Here is a 20,420-nt window from a genome sequence, read left to right on the forward strand (position 1 = left end):
AAATTCGAAAAACCGAACCAAACCAAACCAACTAAAAAACCCGATATTTTTTGGTTTGGTTTTGAAATTTAAATACCGATCAAATTGGTTTGATTTTGGTTCTAATAAACAAAATCGAACCAAACCGAATATAGGAGTAGCTATTTTAAATTTATTATTACACCTCTCTCTCTCTCTCTCTCTCTCTCTATATATATATATATATATATATATATATATATACACTTTTATACAAAGTTTTAAATTTTTTATAGTAAATGTTAATCGTTTGCGCTTTTAGTACAGTTCTTTACTTTTACATTCTAGTTTGATTGGCAGTTTTCTTTTGTTAAGTGTAAGAATCTATTTCATGTTAAAAATAATATATTTTAAATTGAATCCTTAAATTATTCATCACTATTTGATTCAATTATCATCAATATATTTTGGTAAATAACAGATTTCTCAAAGGGCAATTGATTTGATAGTGTTACGTTAAAAATGTAGTCGCTGAAATATGTGTTTGGTAGTGTATGTCTTATATTTAAGAAAAAACCCACAAATAACCAAAAAAATCGAAAAACTAACATAAACCGAATCGAGAAACAACCGACTTAATTAGTGTGGTTTGGTTTTAATATTTGAAAAACCGACTTACTTGGTTTGGTTTCTTTTTAGGGAAAAACCGATCCAAACCGAACCATGAACACCCCTAGTTGAACTCATATTGGAATGGGTATTCGGTTTTTGTAAAATTTATCGGGTTCCGAGGCACGGGCTCGGGGGTCGACTTTTGGACCAATTTTTGAATTTTGTTAAAGATTGAGACTTTATGATCCGGAATAGTTTCTTACGTGTTTTATTTGTGCTTTGAAGTTAATTTGGTTAGATTTGAGCCGTCCGGCGGTCTTTTCACCCAAGAAGTGCATTTTAAAGTATCGGTTTGTCGTCTTTGAGGTAAGTATCTTGCCTAACCTTGTGTGGGGGACTTCCCCTTAGGATTTGAGTCTTCTATGCTAATTGTAGCCCGTGCACACGAGGTGACGAGTGTGTGCTCGGACTTATTTGTGGGAAATTTGCCTCTAGAGTTCTTAGGTCCTTATGTTAATTATGTGCAAAATATTCCGTTATGATTGAGTTTCCTAATTGCTTAAATTACCTCTATATGCTCCATATGATGTTGCTAGCTTTCCTATAATTCCTACGTGTCACTTGACCCCTAATTGCATTAATTAAAGTGATTGCCTTCCTTATTGTTTTGATACTTCTTAATTGTGAGTCCCTCTATGACTTCGTGCAAATGTGTTACATGTCCAATTGTTGTGGTTACCGGTGTAGTTATCACGTGCTTATTATGTCTTGTTATTTTGTTAAGGTTAGTGTGCTTCATGGTTTTTCCGTGATCCTTATTATGTACTATTCATGCTTGATTTGATGAGTATTCATGTTGGACCAGGCTTATAGTATTTCCTTGGTATTAGACCGTTGTTGAGTATTGACTCAAGTTGAGATTTATCTTGTGAAGTTAATTGTTGAAACGAGATTGGTTATTGTTGATTCCCTTGCCGGGATGTATTTGTTTCTATTGTTGATTCCCTTGCCGGGATGTATTGTTTCTATTGTTGATTCCCTTGCCGGAATGTATTTGTTTCTATTGTTGATTCCCTTGTCGGGATGTTCTTATTTTTATTGTTTGGGTGAGGAAAGAGTGATAAAGCACGAAGGGTGATGTCGTGCACATTTATACTATTCATATGGTGAGGAAGAGTGATAAAGCACGAAGGGTGATACCGTGCACATTTATACTATTCATATGGTGAGGAAGAGTGATAAGGCATGAAGGGTGATGTCGTGCATATTTATATGATTCATATGATGAGGAAGAGTTATAAAGCATGAAGGGTGATGCCGTGCACATTTCTATTATTGATTGCATGGTGAGGATTGAGAGTTAAAGCACAAAGGGTGATGTCGTGCACTTTCTGCTGCTGTGTTTATTTGTTGCTATCAGTTCAAGTGTTTTTAATTATTTAAATTCATTTATTGATGTGATCCTTTGTGTTGGAACCTACAGTATTTTCAATAGGACGCATGGTTATTAGTCTAAGTGGGAGATTGTTAGAATATACTATAAGCCATGCGTATTGTTATAGTATTCTTTATGAACAATTATTTATTTACTTGTTTAAATTCAATAAAGTTTCATTTTAAATAGATCATGTGTTGGTTTGTGCGTCCATTGCTTACATAGTAGATGATTTAGTGTATAGAGTTTAGCTTATACACGGAAGATTAAATCATCGGTTCTTGTAAGACATAAAAGTTAATGTTCACAATCTAATGATGGAATTGGACAAATCATCGGAATGATTGTAGCACAAGATTAAATATAATTTATCTTGATTATGGGAATGGTTTAATTCCAACTTCTTGTGCTAGTACATTTTGTATGTATTGAACGGATCAAGTAGAGATGAGTATTTTATACTGACTTTATAAAATAATTTCTCTAGTCCATTTAATGTACTTATACTCTTAATCCTGATATAATTATTATTAGCTGTGTATGTCACTTGTTGTTTTGATTTATTAAAAGGCGAGATTCTTTCGCGAGTCAATAAGCCTGGTAAATTGGATAACAATGATATACATTGGCGAAGTAATAATTAGTTGATGGAATCCATGTCTCGATTTTGAGATTGATGATACTCCTTTATGAAAGCTTATAAGTTTTCATGTGTAAACCCGGCCGGTGGATTTTGTATCCGACACATGAAATAAGTTAAGTGTAAGTCTAAAGGAAGTAATCAATAAATTAAATAGTCAGTAATTTAATTTGATTGATTAGTATCTGAATCTTAACATGGGGAGTTAAATAAGGTTTTATGGAAGAATTTCGAAATTGAACTAAGGAGTGCAATTACAAATTTTTAGTGGAACAATTCGTAATTTATTATGATGGAAATTAGTTTCAGAATTTCGAAATTAATATCATAATAGGAAGCCTTGTTAATTAAATTTTGTGGTCCCTACTGTGCCTAAATAATAGAAAATAGTGGAAACTGTTACTTAGTGGGAAAGAAAACGTGGAAATCGTCCCTTAGTGGGAGAAGGAAACCTAACAGGTTTTGAAAACGGTTTTGACCTAAAAAACGCAGCTATATATATGGATATAAGGGTTGGACGTTTTTTACATGATTCTGACTGCGGTTTCTGCTAGAATTTTGCCCACCCAAAATTCTCTATTTTCGGTTATTGTTTGGGTAACACAGTAGAAGACTGTGGAAATCTGCTAGTGTGTTTTCAACTGAGGAACTGGAGAACGACATAGATTTGTTGTGTTTACGCTTCAAGAGGTAATCCTAAAATCTCCATACGTGCTAGTTGTTTAGATTACACGTGAATAAGATTCTGTTATTGCTTCCGCTGTGGTATATATTCCAACAATTGGTATCAGAGCCTACTCACGTCTAATTAAATAATTAGGATAAACCATAAGGATTTATATCATGTTCTATATGCAAGTTTTGAATTACATGCAAAGTTTGTTTTTCTGAAAACCTGCACTATTTTTTGGTGTGATTATCTGTTATGGGTTGTGTTGATTATTCTGAAAACTTGATGTATCCTTTTAATATTGGTGATGTTGAGTTAGAATAATCTAAAAATTGATTTTTATCATGTAAAACGGAAAAACACGTTTTGCTGAATTAGGGCAGAAAATCGGAGGTCAAAAAGTTGACGGACTCTGATTGACCTGAAACTTGGCAGGTCCATGCGAAATGGCCCAGTGAGCAATACACATGGATTTTATTCATGACTGAAGTCGTTTTTTGGGCGTTCGGGGTCGTTTAGATGGTGTTTTTGTTGTTTTTCTAAAATTCTGAAAAAAAAAATTAGTTGTTTTTAATTCCAGTAATTGTGGGGATCAATTCCCTTGGTCCCTGGGCTTAAAAAATCAGTGATATAATGTTTTTACACGTTGACGTAGGTCTTCTTCCATATCGGATAAAAATATTATGAATAATCACTATGTTATACTAGTCATTGATTATTTGTATTTACTCTCCATCTGAGTATGCATGTTGGTTCAATGGGACTAATATATGTTGAATGTTGATATTCACTTGGCTTAAATTAACAGTTTACTCTCCATCTGAGTATGACATGTTTAAGTTTATGGAGTGAAAATCTGTCATTATATATGTATATTGCAAGAATAGCTTCTTTCCCATCGAAATTTGTTGTTCAAGGTGCATAGATTGTATATATATAATGTGTTTTGAATTTTAATGTTCATAATACAAACTGATTTGATCTATTTAAATATTTAATGTCTCCCAGATTAACAATGACTGCTTTTAATCCCCTTACTGCCATTCTTACCCAAAACAAACTTGAGGGTCCAAATTATGTTGATTGGAAACGAAATTTGGATATTGTTCTAATTGCTGAAGAGTACAAATTTGTGCTCGATGAGGTGTGTCCAGAAAAACCTGGAGATGATGCCACAGATGATGAACAGAAGGCTTACCAGAAATGGATTAAGGCTGATGAGATGGCGCGGTGTTACATTTTGGCATCCATGTCGAATGTTCTGCAACATCAGCATCAGTCGATGGAGTCTGCTTATGACATTCTGGAAAATCTCAAAGAAATGTTCGGAGATCAGAATCGTGCGGCTAAGCAGACTGCCATGAAAGCCCTTCTGAATACCAAAATGGTTGAAGGTTCATCGGTCAGGGACCATGTTCTGAAGATGATGAGTCTTCTGAATGAACTGGAGGTCCTTGGAGCTAACATTGATAAGGACACGCAGGTTGAAATGATCCTGCAGACTTTGCCTGACAGTTTTCAGCAATTTCGCCTGAATTATAACATGAACAAAATGGATTTGTCCCTTGCGAAATTGTTGAATGAGCTGCAGTCGGCAGAGACTATTATCAAGTCCCAAGCTCCTCCCGTGGCATTGAATTTTGAGGCAGGTTCTTCTTCTAAGCCGAGAGGCGGGCAGAAAAAGAAAAAGGCTCAAAAACCCTCTGTTGGTGGCGCGACTGCTGGTGTGAAAAAGGCTAAGGGCAAGTGTTATCACTGCAAGCAGCCCAGGCATCATAAGAAGCAGTGTCCAACTTATCTGGCCAAGCTGAAAAATAAACCAGGTGATTTACATCTACTTGTCGTTGAAACATTTTTAGCGGCTGTTTCTACCATGTCATGGTGTGTAGATTCGGGAGCCACTAATCATATCTGCACTTATTTGCAGGGGTTTCAGGTAACGCGGCGGCTAAGTAAAGGAGAAATCAATGTTTATCAAGCAGACGGTTCAGCAGCCCCAGCTTTAGCATTAGGAAATATTAGTATTTCGTTTGGTAGTGGTAGAGTTTTAGCTTTAAAAGACACATTATATGTACCTTCCGTTAGAAGGAATTTAATTTCGGTTTCTAGCGCTATGAGAGATGGTTATGATTTTAATTGTCATGACGTTGATAAATGTGTTATTACTCATAATAAGCGTTATCTCTCTTCGGCTACATTGATTAATGGTCTTTTTGTTGTTGACTCTATTCCTAAACCGTTACCACCTAAAGAACTGAATAATGTTGATTTACCAAGCAAGAGAAAACGTTCTTCTGAATTGAGTGAAACATATTTATGGCACTTGCGTTTGGGTCATATAAATCTGAACAGAATTTCCAGGTTGGTCAAGGATGGACCTTTAAGTTCATTGAAAGTGGAGGCACTACCAACTTGTGAATCTTGTTTAGAAGGGAAAATGACAAAACGAAATTTCCCCTCAAAAGGAAATCGGGCAAGTGATAAATTAGAATTAATTCATTCTGATTTGTGTGGTCCAATGAATGTCCAAGCAAGAGGTGGTTTTGAGTATTTTGTGACTTTCACAGATGATTACTCAAAATATGGATATATTTATTTGTTGCGTCGAAAGTCTGAATATTTTGAAAAGTTCAAAGAATTCAAGACTGAGACTGAAAAGCGACATAATAAACATATCAAGACACTACGATCTGATCGTGGTGGGGAGTACCTCTCTACGGACTTCATTGGTTATTTATCAGAATGTGGAATTACATCTCAATTATTTGCACCTGGAACTCCACAACAAAATGGTGTAGCTGAAAGAAGAAATACGACTCTTATGGAAATGGTTAGATCAATGATGAGTTATTCCGATTTGCCTTCGTCTTTTTAGGGACATTCCTTAGAAACGGCGAATTATGTTCTGAACTTAGTTCCTTCAAAGTCAGTACCCTTGACCCCTACAGAATTGTGGACTGGGCGCAAGCCTAGTCTACGGCATATTCGAGTTTGGGGTTGTCCGGCACATGTGCTAAAGGGGAAAACAGATAAATTGGAGGCAAGAACGGATGTATACGTGTTTATAGGTTATCCAAAAGGGACGAAAGGTGGTTTATTCTATTGTCCTAAAGAGAAAAAGGTAATTGTTAGCACAAATGCCAAGTTTCTAGAAGATGACTATTTGATGAACCATGTTCCTAGTAGTAAACTCGTTTTACAGGAACTTAGCAAAGGAATGGAAACTTAGTCATCTGAAAATCAAAATGACCATATCCAAACCCCGAAAGTCGATTTTGACATACCATTGCACTTTAGTAGTGGGAGAAATGTCAATAGACTTAATGTACCACAAGAACAAGTGCCTGCAGTCATACTACCACAAAGTAGTGGGAGTCATGTTGAGCAGACTGCACAATAGGAAGAAGTCGTTGATATCCCTGTGGATAGCATGGAGACTCAGGTTCCTAATGATGTTGTGGTTCAACCACAAAATCAACGTGATGTAGTTGTAACTGATGTAGTGCGTAGTCGTAGTGGGAGAGAAATAAGACAGCCAGTTCGTTACACGTTTTTGGGAGAATCATATGATAGGATCCCTGAGGAGCCTACCTCCGAACCTGTCAATTACGACCAAGCACTATATGATAAGGATGCCGATAAGTGGGTTGCTGCTATGAAATCAGAGATGGAGTTTATGTACTCTAATCAGGTTTGGGATCTTGTAGAACCAACTGATGGGGTTAAACCCATTGGATGCAAATGGATCTATAAGAAAAAGAGAGGTGTAGACGGAAAAGTACAAACTTTTAAAGCAAGGCTTGTAGCGAAAGGGTTTACTCAGAAAGAAGGGATTGACTATGAGGAAACCTTCTCGCCGGTAGCCATGCTTAAGTCTATAAGGATTCTCTTATCCATTGCTGCTCATTATGATTATGAGATTTGGCAAATGGATGTCAAGACAGCTTTCCTTAATGGAAGTCTTGATGAGTGCATCTATATGATGCAACCAGACGGTTTTATGGAAAGTGGCAAAGAGCACATGTTGTGTAAGCTTAAAAGGTCCATTTATGGACTAAAACAGGCATCTAGGGCATGGAACACTTGTTTTGATAAGGCGATTAAAACTTTTGGTTTTGATCAGTGTCTTAACGAATCTTGTGTATACAAAAAGTGGGATGGGGACAAAGTGGCATTTTTGATCTTATATGTAGATGACATACTGCTCATAGGAAATAATGTGGGCATGTTGAATTCAGTTAAGCAGTGGTTGTCCACACATTTTGATATGAAAGATTTGGGAGAAGCGGCTCATATCCTTGGGATCAAACTCTTGCGAGATCGCAAGAAAAGGATATTAGGCTTGTCCCAAGGTCTTTATATTGATACAATACTCTCCAGGTTTAGCATGCATGATTCCAAGAAAGGATTCCTTCCTTTCAGACATGGAATTTCTCTATCTAAAGATCAGTCTCCTAAGACTGATGAAGAGATAGAAAAGATGAAGGCGGTCCCTTATGCATCAGCTGTGGGGAGCCTCATGTATGCTATGTTATGCACTAGGCCTGATATCTGCTTTGCCGTTGGCGTTGTTAGCAGATTTCAGTCTAATCCTGGGAAAGAGCATTGGACGGCGGTTAAACATATAATCAAGTACCTGAAAAGGACTAGGGATTACATGTTGATCTACCAATCGGATGACCTGGTACCTATTGGGTATACTGATTCGGATTTCCAATCAGACAGAGATTCTAGAAAGTCTACCTCAGGTAATGTGTTTACTCTTGGAGGTGGAGCCATAAGTTGGAGGAGTATCAAGCAAACTTGTGTTGCTGATTCCACCATGGAAGCCGAATATGTGGCAGCCTCTGAGGCAGCCAAAGAGGCAGTTTGGCTCGGTAACTTCCTGAGAGAGTTGGGTGTGGTTCCTTCGATTCAAGCGCCAATTACGCTTTACTTTGATAATAGTGGTGCGGTTGCAAATTCAAAGGAGCCACGAAGCCATAAGAGGGCAAAGCACATTGAGCGTAAATATCATTTAATTCGTGATATAGTGCAGAGAGGGGATGTAGTGGTCACCAAGATTGCGTCAGAGAACAACTTGGCAGATCCGTTTACTAAGAGCTTACCACAGAAGACTTTTGATAAGCATGTAGAAGGAATGGGTGTCAAAATTGTAGACGCATGGTTATTAGTCTAAGTGGGAGATTGTTAGAATATACTATAAGCCATGCGTATTGTTATAGTATTCTTTATGAACAATTATTTATTTACTTGTTTAAATTCAATAAAGTTTCATTTTAAATAGATCATGTGTTGGTTTGTGCGTCCATTGCTTACATAGTAGATGATTTAGTGTATAGAGTTTAGCTTATACACGGAAGATTAAATCATCGGTTCTTGTAAGACATAAAAGTTAATGTTCACAATCTAATGATGGAATTGGACAAATCATCGGAATGATTGTAGCACAAGATTAAATATAATTTATCTTGATTATGGGAATGGTTTAATTCCAACTTCTTGTGCTAGTACATTTTGTATGTATTGAACGGATCAAGTAGAGATGAGTATTTTATATTGACTTTATAAAATAATTTCTCTAGTCCATTTAATGTACTTATACTCTTAATCCTGATATAATTATTATTAGTTGTGTATGTCACTTGTTGTTTTGATTTATTAAAAGGCAGGATTCTTTCGCGAGTCAATAAGCCTGGTAAATTGGATAACAATGATATACATTGGCGAAGTAATAATTAGTTGATGGAATCCATGTCTCGATTTTGAGATTGATGATACTCCTTTATGAAAGCTTATAAGTTTTCATGTGTAAACCCGGCCGGTGGATTTTGTATCCGACACATGAAATAAGTTAAGTGTAAGTCTAAAGGAAGTAATCAATAAATTAAATAGTCAGTAATTTAATTTGATTGATTAGTATCTGAATCTTAACATGGGGAGTTAAATAAGGTTTTATGGAAGAATTTCGAAATTGAACTAAGGAGTGCAATTACAAATTTTTAGTGGAACAATTCGTAATTTATTATGATGGAAATTAGTTTCAGAATTTCGAAATTAATATCATAATAGGAAGCCTTGTTAATTAAATTTTGTGGTCCCTACTGTGCCTAAATAATAGAAAATAGTGGAAACTGTTACTTAGTGGGAAAGAAAACGTGGAAACCGTCCCTTAGTGGGAGAAGGAAATCTAACAGGTTTTGAAACGGTTTTGACCTAAAAAACGCAGCTATATATATGGATATAAGGGCTGGACGTTTTTTTACATGATTCTGACTGCGGTTTCTACTAGAATTTTGCCCACCCAAAATTCTCTATTTTCGGTTATTGTTTGGGTAACAGTAGAAGACTGTGAAAATCTGCTAGTGTGTTTTCAACTGAGGAACTGGAGAACGACATAGATTTGTTGTGTTTACGCTTCAAGAGGTAATCCTAAAATCTCCATACGTGCTAGTTGTTTAGATTACACGTAAATAAGATTCTGTTATTGCTTCCGCTGTGGTATATATTCCAACACAAATTTTAATAATTGTTACACCTTTAATTCAATTAGTTTCTCAATTATATCCCCTTAAACCGTCTGAGGTTGTATTTTACTTAAAAAGGAATTTCTACTAAGTTAATTTCTTAAATACCATGTTAAAAGGTAATAATTCAATCGACGTTACATTTTAATTAAAAAAGGGTATTTTCTTTTTTACTCAAATGATTTCTAAAAACAACTTCATCTTTGCTCGCTGACTTTCCTAACTGATTTAGAAAATTGGAATTTACCTTATGTTATGTAAATGAGACTTCTTGAACATCTTGATTGTATTTGTACGGACATTATATATTGAGTAACATGTGAATTTTGTTGTGAAAAGTGAAATGGAAAATATGTGGGCACAAGGTGTCATGTGTGCTGAAAGTTCGGAAGTTGAGGTTATGACATGAGAAACCAAGGATTTAGATGGTCGGGATTTTGTATAGACATGATGTGATTGATTGAGTTGACATTGCCTCCTTTATTTGAATTCATTTTTACTTGTCTGTATCTCTGTTATGTCTGTGTTGATTTACTTGGTTATCTGATTTACTTGGTTAACGTTTGTTACTATCCGTGTTGTCCCTTTAGCGTCCCTACTGTTTGTATTTTGATTTCTCTCCGCTGTTGATATTACCTCGTTATCTTTATCTTGATATTTTATTATCATATTCTGTTCATTTCATTTGACCAATAGGTGTCTTGACTATTGATCGTCACTACCCCACCGAGGTTAGTCTTGATACTTACTGGGCACCACTGTGGTGTGCTCATACTACACTTCTGTATATTTTTTATGTGCAGATCTAGGTATTGATCGGTAGTAGCTGTGCGGGTCGATATAGTGAAGACTCAAGGTAAACCTACTTCTGCGTTCGCAAGCCTCAGAGTCACCTTTATTTGTATTTATTTTCCATTTGTTCCTTTGTTTCGGGACAACGAAGTATTTATATTGTATAACCACTCTTAGAAAAGCTTATGACTTGTACCGCCGGTTTTGGGAGTTGTAAATTTTCAGAGTTAGTTAACTTAAAATTAGCAAATATCAAGGTTATTTCAGTTAATATTAGGCTTACCTAGTTTAGAGATTAGGTGTCATCACGACTCCTACGGAGGTATTTTGGGTCGTGACACTTACCGATCCTTCGCTGAATGTCAATCTCGTCTATTATGATGGCTCATCAAACTGATTATATATACCTATAAGCATGAATGCAGTGTCACCAACAAAAAGATATTAGTACGAATAATATACTAAGTATGTAAGACAGAAAAGGCAGCAAATAAACTGATCTTCATCTACTCTCACACATGCTCCCCGATTAGGGTACCACACTAACACAACTAAGAAGTAAAACAACAATCTTTCCAATAAAACAACTAGTAAACACGTGAAGGTGCCACATATTACCAATGTAATGCGCAAAATTATGTTTTTTTTTTCTATTAATGTTCTTCCTTGATCATGGTATTTTAGATATTTCAGTTCCAAAAGAAAAACTTTTCCATGTCCTGGCTACAATTTCATTTTCAAAAGATAGCATATCAAAAAAGAACTTAATCTCTAAACGCTACCAGCAAATACAAACTATTCTAGGAGACTAGAGACCAAGAAAAGTACTCCAATTTTTATGTAAAAGTAATGTATGATTTCCAGCACCATGGGAGTGAGCCTGTTATATATATTCTTATATATATATATATATATATATATATATATATATATATATATATTCTTCTCTTTGAGACTATTATCTATATCGTATGATACATGACTGCCCAACTAATCAGTGATAACTGTCCGACCGGCTTTTGTACGGTGGTAAATATATGACTGTCCAACCGGTAGTAAATAATGATGCCCAACCGGTGATAATTGCCCAACCGACCGTAGCCTGATGGTAAATGAAGATGCATGACTGCCAACCGGTCATAGCACAATGGTAAATATGTAAATGCCCAACCGACTGTAGGTAAAAGGGACTCACTTTAGGGATTACTAATCTACAAATCTCACAAACCATGCCACCTTGAATTGTGACTTAAAGAGTCACGTATATGGCTGCCGCATTTGGGGGGCTAAAAGACTTATCCAAGATTTTATGATTAACTAATTAATCTTTCACAAAAATTATTAATTAATCAATTATTCACATAATTAAGATTATCTCAAATTACTTAAAATATTATTTACTTTTAAGACAATTTATACACCGTACTATTACGGTTATGTGGTACCATATAAAATAAATTCATACACTATTATTTCATTAAAATATCCATGTAAAAATACATATATTTTCTCAACTTATAATTTTCTTAATCTCATATAAAGAATAAAAAAATTTGTACGCTTAATTCTTAAAATGGTAAAAAGGTAACATTCTTTTCTTGTGAGGAAATAATTTCTATCTTTACAATAAAGAAAATCTCATAAACTTTCTCATATCATGTGTACAATTTAGCATATTCAAAAGTAGTAATATTAATAACTATATAAAAATCATATTTTTCAAACCCTTTTTTTTGTTTTTACAAAAATGTTCCACTCAAAATACCATATCAAATATATATATATATATATATATATATATATATATATATATATATATCAAGGTTGTTAAGCTTACGGGGTCTTATAATAATATAGTCACGAATCCTCTATAACCTCATGAATTGTCTTAACCCCTTTAAGTTCATATGAATTACTACGACTTATCATAATATTAAAATACGGAATGTAACATAAATAACTTATGAGTATTTGTTTTATTTTCAATAAAGAAATTAAGATTAATATGGTCAAGTTTATTATTAATTAAAAAAATTAATTAAAGTGACCGGTGAAGTATTTCGATTAATTCTTAAAAATGCGCTAGCCACTACGCCACCGTGTCCAACTCTCCATGGGGTTTTTCCCCCCACATAAATCTGCTAGACAATACGATATTCTCTCTACCCACTCCCCATCTCACACTCTCTCTGTCTACTTCTACTGGTCTACTACTTTCTGTAGATTCTTTTAATACCCTCCCTCCCTCACTCATTTCCTTTCTTCTCCAATCTTGTCTTTTCTGCATTCTTTTACCCTCTTTATATATTCCACCGTTCACACTTCTCACCAGACCAATAAAATCATCTTTCTTCTCAGTACTAAGAATCTGTAGATAACCCATTTTGCAAATAGAAGAATGAAGGCTCTTCATTTGATCAAATAAAGGTCTGTTCTTCTTATCACTCTCCATTGCTTTCCCTTTTCTTCTTCTTCTATATCTTTCTTCATTTGTCAGCTTCTCTTATTTTCCTTTTTTCCATAAAAGAAAAAAAGCTAAGAGATTACTATATTTTCTTTTAACTTCCTTTTTGCTTATCCTTATGTGGCGTTTGTTCTGCACAAAGCACACTAAATTCCAAAATCAACTCCAAATTTGTCGGTGGCTAACGTGTGAGGGAGAGGGGGGGGGATTAATATTTGTCTTGCCCTTCTGTTAGTTTTTAGATGCAATGTTTTCAAAAGAAATTGCATTATTCTGATTTTCTGTGTTGATATTTGAGAATCCATGAAAAATCCCCTTAAAAATAAATCTGAAGCTTCTGACACGATTCTTGCCTTTTTCTGACTTTTTCATCACAAAAGCGATTTTTTTATTACGCTAAAAGGTTCTGTTTTTGCCCTATTTTTAAAATTTTTCTTTAGCACAATGATGAACGCACGAAGTTTAAGAAAAAAAGCAGAATACTCTCGAAATTTATGGTCTTAAAAGGTTAAGGGCAAAATGTTTATGGGATTGTGATATTTGTGAGTAAAATAAAAGAATTTAAAGTTATTTCTAAATTTATAAATTTGTTCTTTTTTTATTTTATATTTCAAGACTCGAGCCCGGTGACCATGACGGACTCACAGATTTTGAGAAAGTATAGTATTTTTGAGCTCTGAGTCAAATCGGAGCCTTAGGAAACTGGGCCCACTCATAACAAATCTTTTACTTATATGATACTCTGATTTGATTGGTTTTTGGGTCCGTTACTTTTTTTATTTTTGTCCTTTTTGGCCAGACTAGGTTGGGAAGCTGGATTGTGAAGTTAGCTAAAATTGACTTGTTGAGTCCAACATGTAACTAATTAAGTCATCAAAATAATTTGTTTCATTAAAGTTCTTAAATGGGTGAGTGGATCAATCAATTTCCTAGCTTTGGAAATAGAGGACCAAATTTTGATAAAGGGGTTTGGTTAATTGTGAGTTCATTAATATTCAAGTGCCTTCATTTTCGTAATTTCTTCATTAGAGGTAGCTTTTACTCCAAATCACCATAATAATGACAGTGAGGGTATTAAATCCTTTTCTCCTTGTCTTTTTCAAAATGTTAACAGTTGCATTAATTGTATTTTGCCATGTTTTGTCATATTGAACTTTCTCTAACATTTTCACTGTTGGTTGGTTCAGGTGGTTGTTGAGCAGCAATTTTAGAGATAATCCTTTGTTATATCAAGTACATTTAGTCAAGGAGTAACTAAGATTGGTAAAGATGGTACTCATGAGGAGGAGACTTGCCTGCTGTACAAGAGATAGAGAGATTAGCATTGACTTTGATGAAAATGAGAGTAAGCTTTTCTCTCTTATGGAGTCTCAAAGTTTTACTACTTGGATATATTCCTAACTTGATTCTGATTGAGGCGTAGTTGTTAAAATTATACAGAATGTTGGGGGGCAGATTTACAAGGTAAGGTATAGGTTCAGCAGTAGCTTTGTCACAGACCCTGCATATGTATTGAGAAATATGTACAAATATTAAATGTTGAACCTAGTAACTCAAATGATTAGTGTTCAGTGATATCCCAAACCCATAAAGTTCAAATCTTGAATCTGCCTCAAAATGTTAAAAGTTCCACAAAATGTTGCCCAACAATCTCTAGTGTTTTCTCTGTTGGGTTGTTTTTCAGGTGTGGTGAGTGGGTCATACAAAAAACTTTGTTATGTTTTCTATTTGTTGGTAATGTATTTAACACATGGATTAGTTGTTATAATGCTGCATTTCAAAAGAAAACTAAAAGGACCTAAAGCTATAAATTGGCCATTCTGTACAATTTTGCTACAAGGACCAGAGATTGTCCACGCCCTAGAAAAATTTGTGGAGACCATTATAAATGGACATGCCATTGATATGAAAGAGCAGTAGTAGTAAAGAAGGGTCTGGGTACTGGGTCCTGTTGCATTAATGCTCTGTTCCTATGGCCCTCCATTTTAAAGCATATGCATTTTGACCATGACATATTCAATTACTTCACGTTTGTGTCAGGGTACTGGGAAGGTTGTGACCATGCTATCCTCCCATTCTAGGATATTAATTTGACTCTTTGGAGTGTTCGTAAAGATGTTGCCCTACAGTTTTTATTGCTTCTTTCAAATATAACTGTAAAAAACAGAACCTTTACCTACTAAAAAAGAACTGTAGATGACAGAATAAATGCCAAGTACTATAGCAATTTCATTTCATGGTGAATAAAAACTTATCTTGTGTGTACATGCCCAATCCAATGCATCTGGTTGCACACGAAGAGAGAGTTTACTGCATTTTTAGAGCTTCTCAATGAATGGTTAAATGCGCTGGGTGCACCGATGTGATTGGCGCTTTTTTTTCGTGAGAAGAAAAAAGAAATGCACCAATCACATCTGTGCATCAACAAAATGTTTTTTCTAAATTGGGTTATTTCCTTTTGTTCTCTGCTTGGTAATTTTGCAACATATATATAGTTAATAAAGATAATGATATCTTTATTCATCTTTACGGATGGTTTAGCACAAAATCATGGGTAGATGTCACAGTTTATGTTAGTGAATGCTAATATTTAGATTGTGAATCGGACATTTACTAACCACCTCGTCTGTTACATGTTTCTTTGACTTTTGTGAAGAAAATGTTTCTAGAATCTGGACATATTACCATGTTATGTTAGTTATTTGGTGGATGCTTATTAATCTCAGTAAATTAACAAATCAAATGCTGGGAATTGCCAAAGGCTTAAAAAAATATACTTTTCCCAGTTGATAGACAGTCTTACGTGGCCCCAGCATTAGTTAGGGATATTTTGAACTTATAAGTCCGGTTGTATCAACTTCTACGTTGGGAACTCTATTTTCAGTTCCTGGCTTTTGTTTCTACTATTTTGAGTGTAATCAGCTTTGAACAACCATTATTTCTAAAAGAGATGTACAGCTAACTGATATACACATCTAATCATCTTTATTTCTTATGAGCACAGATACAACAGAAAAGTAGGAATTGTCTGCTTCAATAATTGAACTTGTTTGAAGATCTAGATCTGTATTGATATTTTATTGGTGTACCATTCAGAAAGGGACATAGATTTAGAAACAGTGATCCTACTTCTTGTGACAGAGTAATTTGACAATTTGTTCATTGAGCTGATCATTTTTTTTATTTGTCCCATCTTTAACAAAGAAAAAAGTTTGCATTGATAAAAATATGAATTTCCACATACATGCAAATAAAATATGGTGGTAGTGTCATGTTCGTGCAACATCATGCTGTATAAGTAACAGTAAAATTGCATATTTAAGATGCTTAATTTTTTAAATCTTCTGTAAGTCTTTAGTTAAAAGCCATATGAATTGTGCATGTTCTTGCGGTCATTCTATTTATTCTTCTGTCTTGCAGTCAACACCTTAAGCATCATGCCCCCTAGAACATTCTTTTCTCGTTACATCTTATTAATAAGTACGTTTTCTTGGATTAGCCTTTACCCTTCCCTCCATCTGACTACTAATTTAATGGAACACTCAGAAATTACAACATATGATGGCCTTGAAAGCTGTATTTTGAACAGTCAGCCATATGACAATCAAAGTGTCACTAGCAGAGGTGACGGAGGTATTACAGATTCCTTGGACGACGATGACTCAAGCAGCAGTTCCAGCAACAATGTTTTTGGATCTTTCTCTTCTCACTGGACAACAATGAAGAGGGATGATGAGTGGGATTTCTCAGCAAGCCCACAACATTACTATGTAAAAGAAAAACCTGCTTATGCAACCCAGTTTTCAGATGTGGAAACAATGAAAGAAAAATTTGCAAAATTGTTACTTGGGGAAGATGTTACTGGAGGAAGCAAGGGGATTTCCACTGCATTAGCACTGTCAAATGCCATTACAAATCTTGCCGGTAGTAAAGATTACTAATTTGGTTTTCTTCACTAGTATTCCCCTAGCTTACCTCTTTGATTATGTTACAACTAAAAAGTCTAACAGGCCAATAGAATAGCTCTCTAATATTATGCAGCTAGAACTTCCTTCGGTGAAACGATTTTTCAGCAGCCAAAATATGAAACACTAGCTATAAAATGATGAATATTCAATACTCTAGCATCTTAACTTGGTTTTGGTCAAGTTTAACTAGAAGTAATTTTACAATCTGAAATCTGATTTAAGGATTTATGAGCTGTGTCTAGTCACAGTTTTAGGTTCTGATGGTGTGGATGCAGCAGACAAGAAGTTATGTTGATGAGAATAAATAATAATTAGTGTTGAGAATACACAAACAAAGTATTTGGAGAGCGTCAAGGAACATAAAAGATTTGCATGGAGCTTAGAAATCATTCTACTTGTTCTGTTTTTCCACTTTGCAGTTACTCTTTTCTCCTGATTATACTGTTACTGGATTTGCAGCATCAGTGTTTGGAGAGCTCTGGAAATTGGAGCCACTTGCGGAGGATAGGAAGAGGAAATGGAAGAGAGAAATGGATTGGTTGCTCTCTCCTACAAACCATATGATTGAGTTGGTCCCTGCTAAACAAAATGGTTCTAATGGCCAGAAATTGGAGGTATCTGTGACTTTTAGCCTTTCACTGAATGTATTTCATCGCAGTAAAATTTTTATGCTAAGTTCCACTTGCTGTTGGAGCAGATCATGACTCCAAAAGCTCGTGCGGACATCCATATGAATCTTCCAGCACTTCAGAAGTTGGACTCCATGCTTCTTGTAGGTGGTCTCTTTAATTCTAGAAAAGTGGGCTATTTCCTTTAGCATCAATTTGGTTCTATTTCTGAATATCATTTCTTGCAATGTCTAGGAAGCTCTGGATTCAATGGTTAATACCGAGTTTTGGTACATGGAAGTGGGTAGCCGAGCAGAAGGAAGAAGCAGAGGTGCTGGGCAGAGCAAAAGGTGGTGGCTTCCCTCACCCCAGGTACCCATATCTGGGCTCTCTGATCCTGAAAGAGACAAATTGTTGAATCAGGGTAAATTGGTGAATCAAATATTTAAAGCAGCTAAAGCTATCAATGAAAACGTCTTGTCTGAAATGCCTGTTCCAACAATCATTACAGATGCACTTCCAAAGGTAAGTTACCTATGTCACTAAAGCTATTATTTAACTATATATTTCTTTGTTTATAAGAAACAAGTAACAAGATCAATTCACTCTAACAGTCTGGCAGGACAAGTCTAGGGGAGGAACTTTACAGGATCCTATCGGCAGAATCAACATCTGTGGAGGCGATGTTCGTGGCCCTTAACATAAGATCTGAACACAATGCCCTTGAAGCTGTTAACAGGTTGGAAGCAGCAATACTTGCCTGGAAAGAGAAAATAGCAGAACATGCTGGTGGAAAATCTCCTGCACGAACATCTTGGTCTTTCATAAAAGATCCAATATCTGAACTGGACAAGGTAGAGGTGTTATTGAGCAGAGCGGAAACTCTTCTGCTGCAGCTCAAGATTAAATATCCAAACCTTCCTCAGACATTCCTCAATGTCACAAAGATCCAATATGGCAAGGTAGTAATTATATCTCACTAGCTACATCCATAAGATATGCTAAGAGCATTGTGATACACTCACTTCTCTGTTCTCGTTTTAGTTCTTGAGATTCTCAAACTTTTTTATTAGTGGGAAGGAATTGAATGTGAGTGGTGGTTCTCAGATGAGGGAACTCTTCCCTCTAATTTTTTTCTTAGTAAAAAACAAACTAGAATCTTTCAGTTGAAATAGCTTTCTTGTCTGTATGTTGAATCGTTTCTTATCCTTGTATTCTGTTCTTACAGTAGCCGGTCGGGCAATATAGGTCTGGAAGGTCAGAAACATTGCCATTTTGTCATGTTGCTTTATAAATAGGGTCTTTAATTGTTCCAAGCAAACAATTGTATATATTTGTCCACCACAATTACTGGACAGGGATAGTTGTCCTGCCGTTTGAGTTGTTTTAGCTTATATTGTATCTCCCTAGTGCTATGAGCTGCGTATGCCGTGTTTTAGAATATCAAGATTATGGGAGGAAAGACTAGTTGTTATTTTCATGGTTGCTCAATGAGTTTTTAATTGTTTTGTTCTTCTGTTGTAACCATTGTAGGATGTTGGACGTTCAATTCTTGAAGCATACTCTCGGGTTCTCTTGAACTTGGCATTCTGCATCCTAACTAGGATAGGAGAAATTCTTCAAGAAGACAACTTGAGCAATCCTAATTCACCCGCGGCTGCATGCCACCTTCCTGGCATAAGAATTCTGGGATTGTCAGATAGTCCTATACCTAGTCGTGTGAGGCATTCATTAATTGATCAGATGAATAAAACTGATGAAAGATCTTGCGATTCTCGCCATACCAATGCTTCCGATATAGACATTGAGTCTGCTGAATTGAAGATCAGTTCGGTAACTGCAACACCAAGCAGAAGTCGAGTGTGGTGCATTGGCAGAGAAGCTTGTAGCAGCATGTCTGCTGCAAATTCACCTTGATAAGCAAAGTTTTACTCAGTCTTCCTGTAGATATATATCACATTTCCATGTCAAAGAACAGCCTTAGCTTGAGGCTGATTTTTCGCGGTTATTATGGGAGCTTGCCCTCAATTTGCAATGGTGGAAATATAATTGCATTTCGTGCTGTCAGAGCATTGCGAATGCTGCATGAATAGTTTCGTTCCGGGATAATATTTCCATCTTAAAGGAATCACAACTTGTTAGATATTTACGTTACCTTAAGTTCCATGTTAAATGGGCTAGTTCCTCTTTCTTTGAAGGTAAAAGGAAAAGATAGAGAAGGGAAGGGTCGAGGAAGAACAAAGGATTCTGTTGTGAGTAGGAAACCAACTCAAGCCCAGACATCAGCTAAGTTTAACCCGTAGGAATTGCACCAGATAGTCAGTTTTTAAGTTATATTCACTTTTTCTTTTTTAAATTATTAAACTTGTAGTTAATGTTGATAATCTTCAGACAAAAGTCTGTCTGTTCCTCTCTTCTCCACCTCCTTCAGAATCAACCCATAGTTTAAACACAAATAAAGGTGGGTTTTTATCAGTATGCTCAAGGCAATAACGAAGCAAGTCAAACTTACTTCTTGAATCGTCACTTTCTCAAAACACAAGATAAAAAAACAAATAAATAAATACAGAGAAAATTAGGGTCAAGTTCAACAAAAACAGATTCATGTGATATTTGACTAACTTATCTTGATGCTACTTTGAACGTCAAATTTCTTTCTTCGGATGAATACCAGGCAGTTGAGCACATTGTGTTGACGATCAGAAAGTGAAGGTAAATCTAGGAATGGCAGGCGGGGCGGGTTCTG

The 20,420-nt window shown here is 35.5% G+C and overlaps 1 protein-coding gene across 1 annotated transcript; it reads left to right on the forward strand.

Annotated features, from left to right (window-relative positions):
- The first annotated feature begins 12,895 nt into the window (after positions 1-12,895).
- Positions 12,896-20,152, forward strand: LOC104233543 (rop guanine nucleotide exchange factor 14). The gene is made up of 8 exons (XM_009786953.2): positions 12,896-13,061; positions 14,286-14,443; positions 16,645-17,022; positions 17,526-17,680; positions 17,764-17,838; positions 17,930-18,199; positions 18,289-18,636; positions 19,208-20,152. Exons 2-8 carry the CDS (start codon positions 14,368-14,370, stop codon positions 19,589-19,591), a joined length of 1,686 nt encoding a protein of 561 aa, XP_009785255.1. The 5' UTR covers positions 12,896-13,061; positions 14,286-14,367; the 3' UTR covers positions 19,592-20,152.
- Positions 20,153-20,420: the final 268 nt, after the last annotated feature.

Source organism: Nicotiana sylvestris, chromosome 8, assembly GCF_000393655.2.
Source record: "Nicotiana sylvestris chromosome 8, ASM39365v2, whole genome shotgun sequence".
In the NCBI taxonomy this organism is placed as follows: domain Eukaryota; kingdom Viridiplantae; phylum Streptophyta; class Magnoliopsida; order Solanales; family Solanaceae; genus Nicotiana; species Nicotiana sylvestris.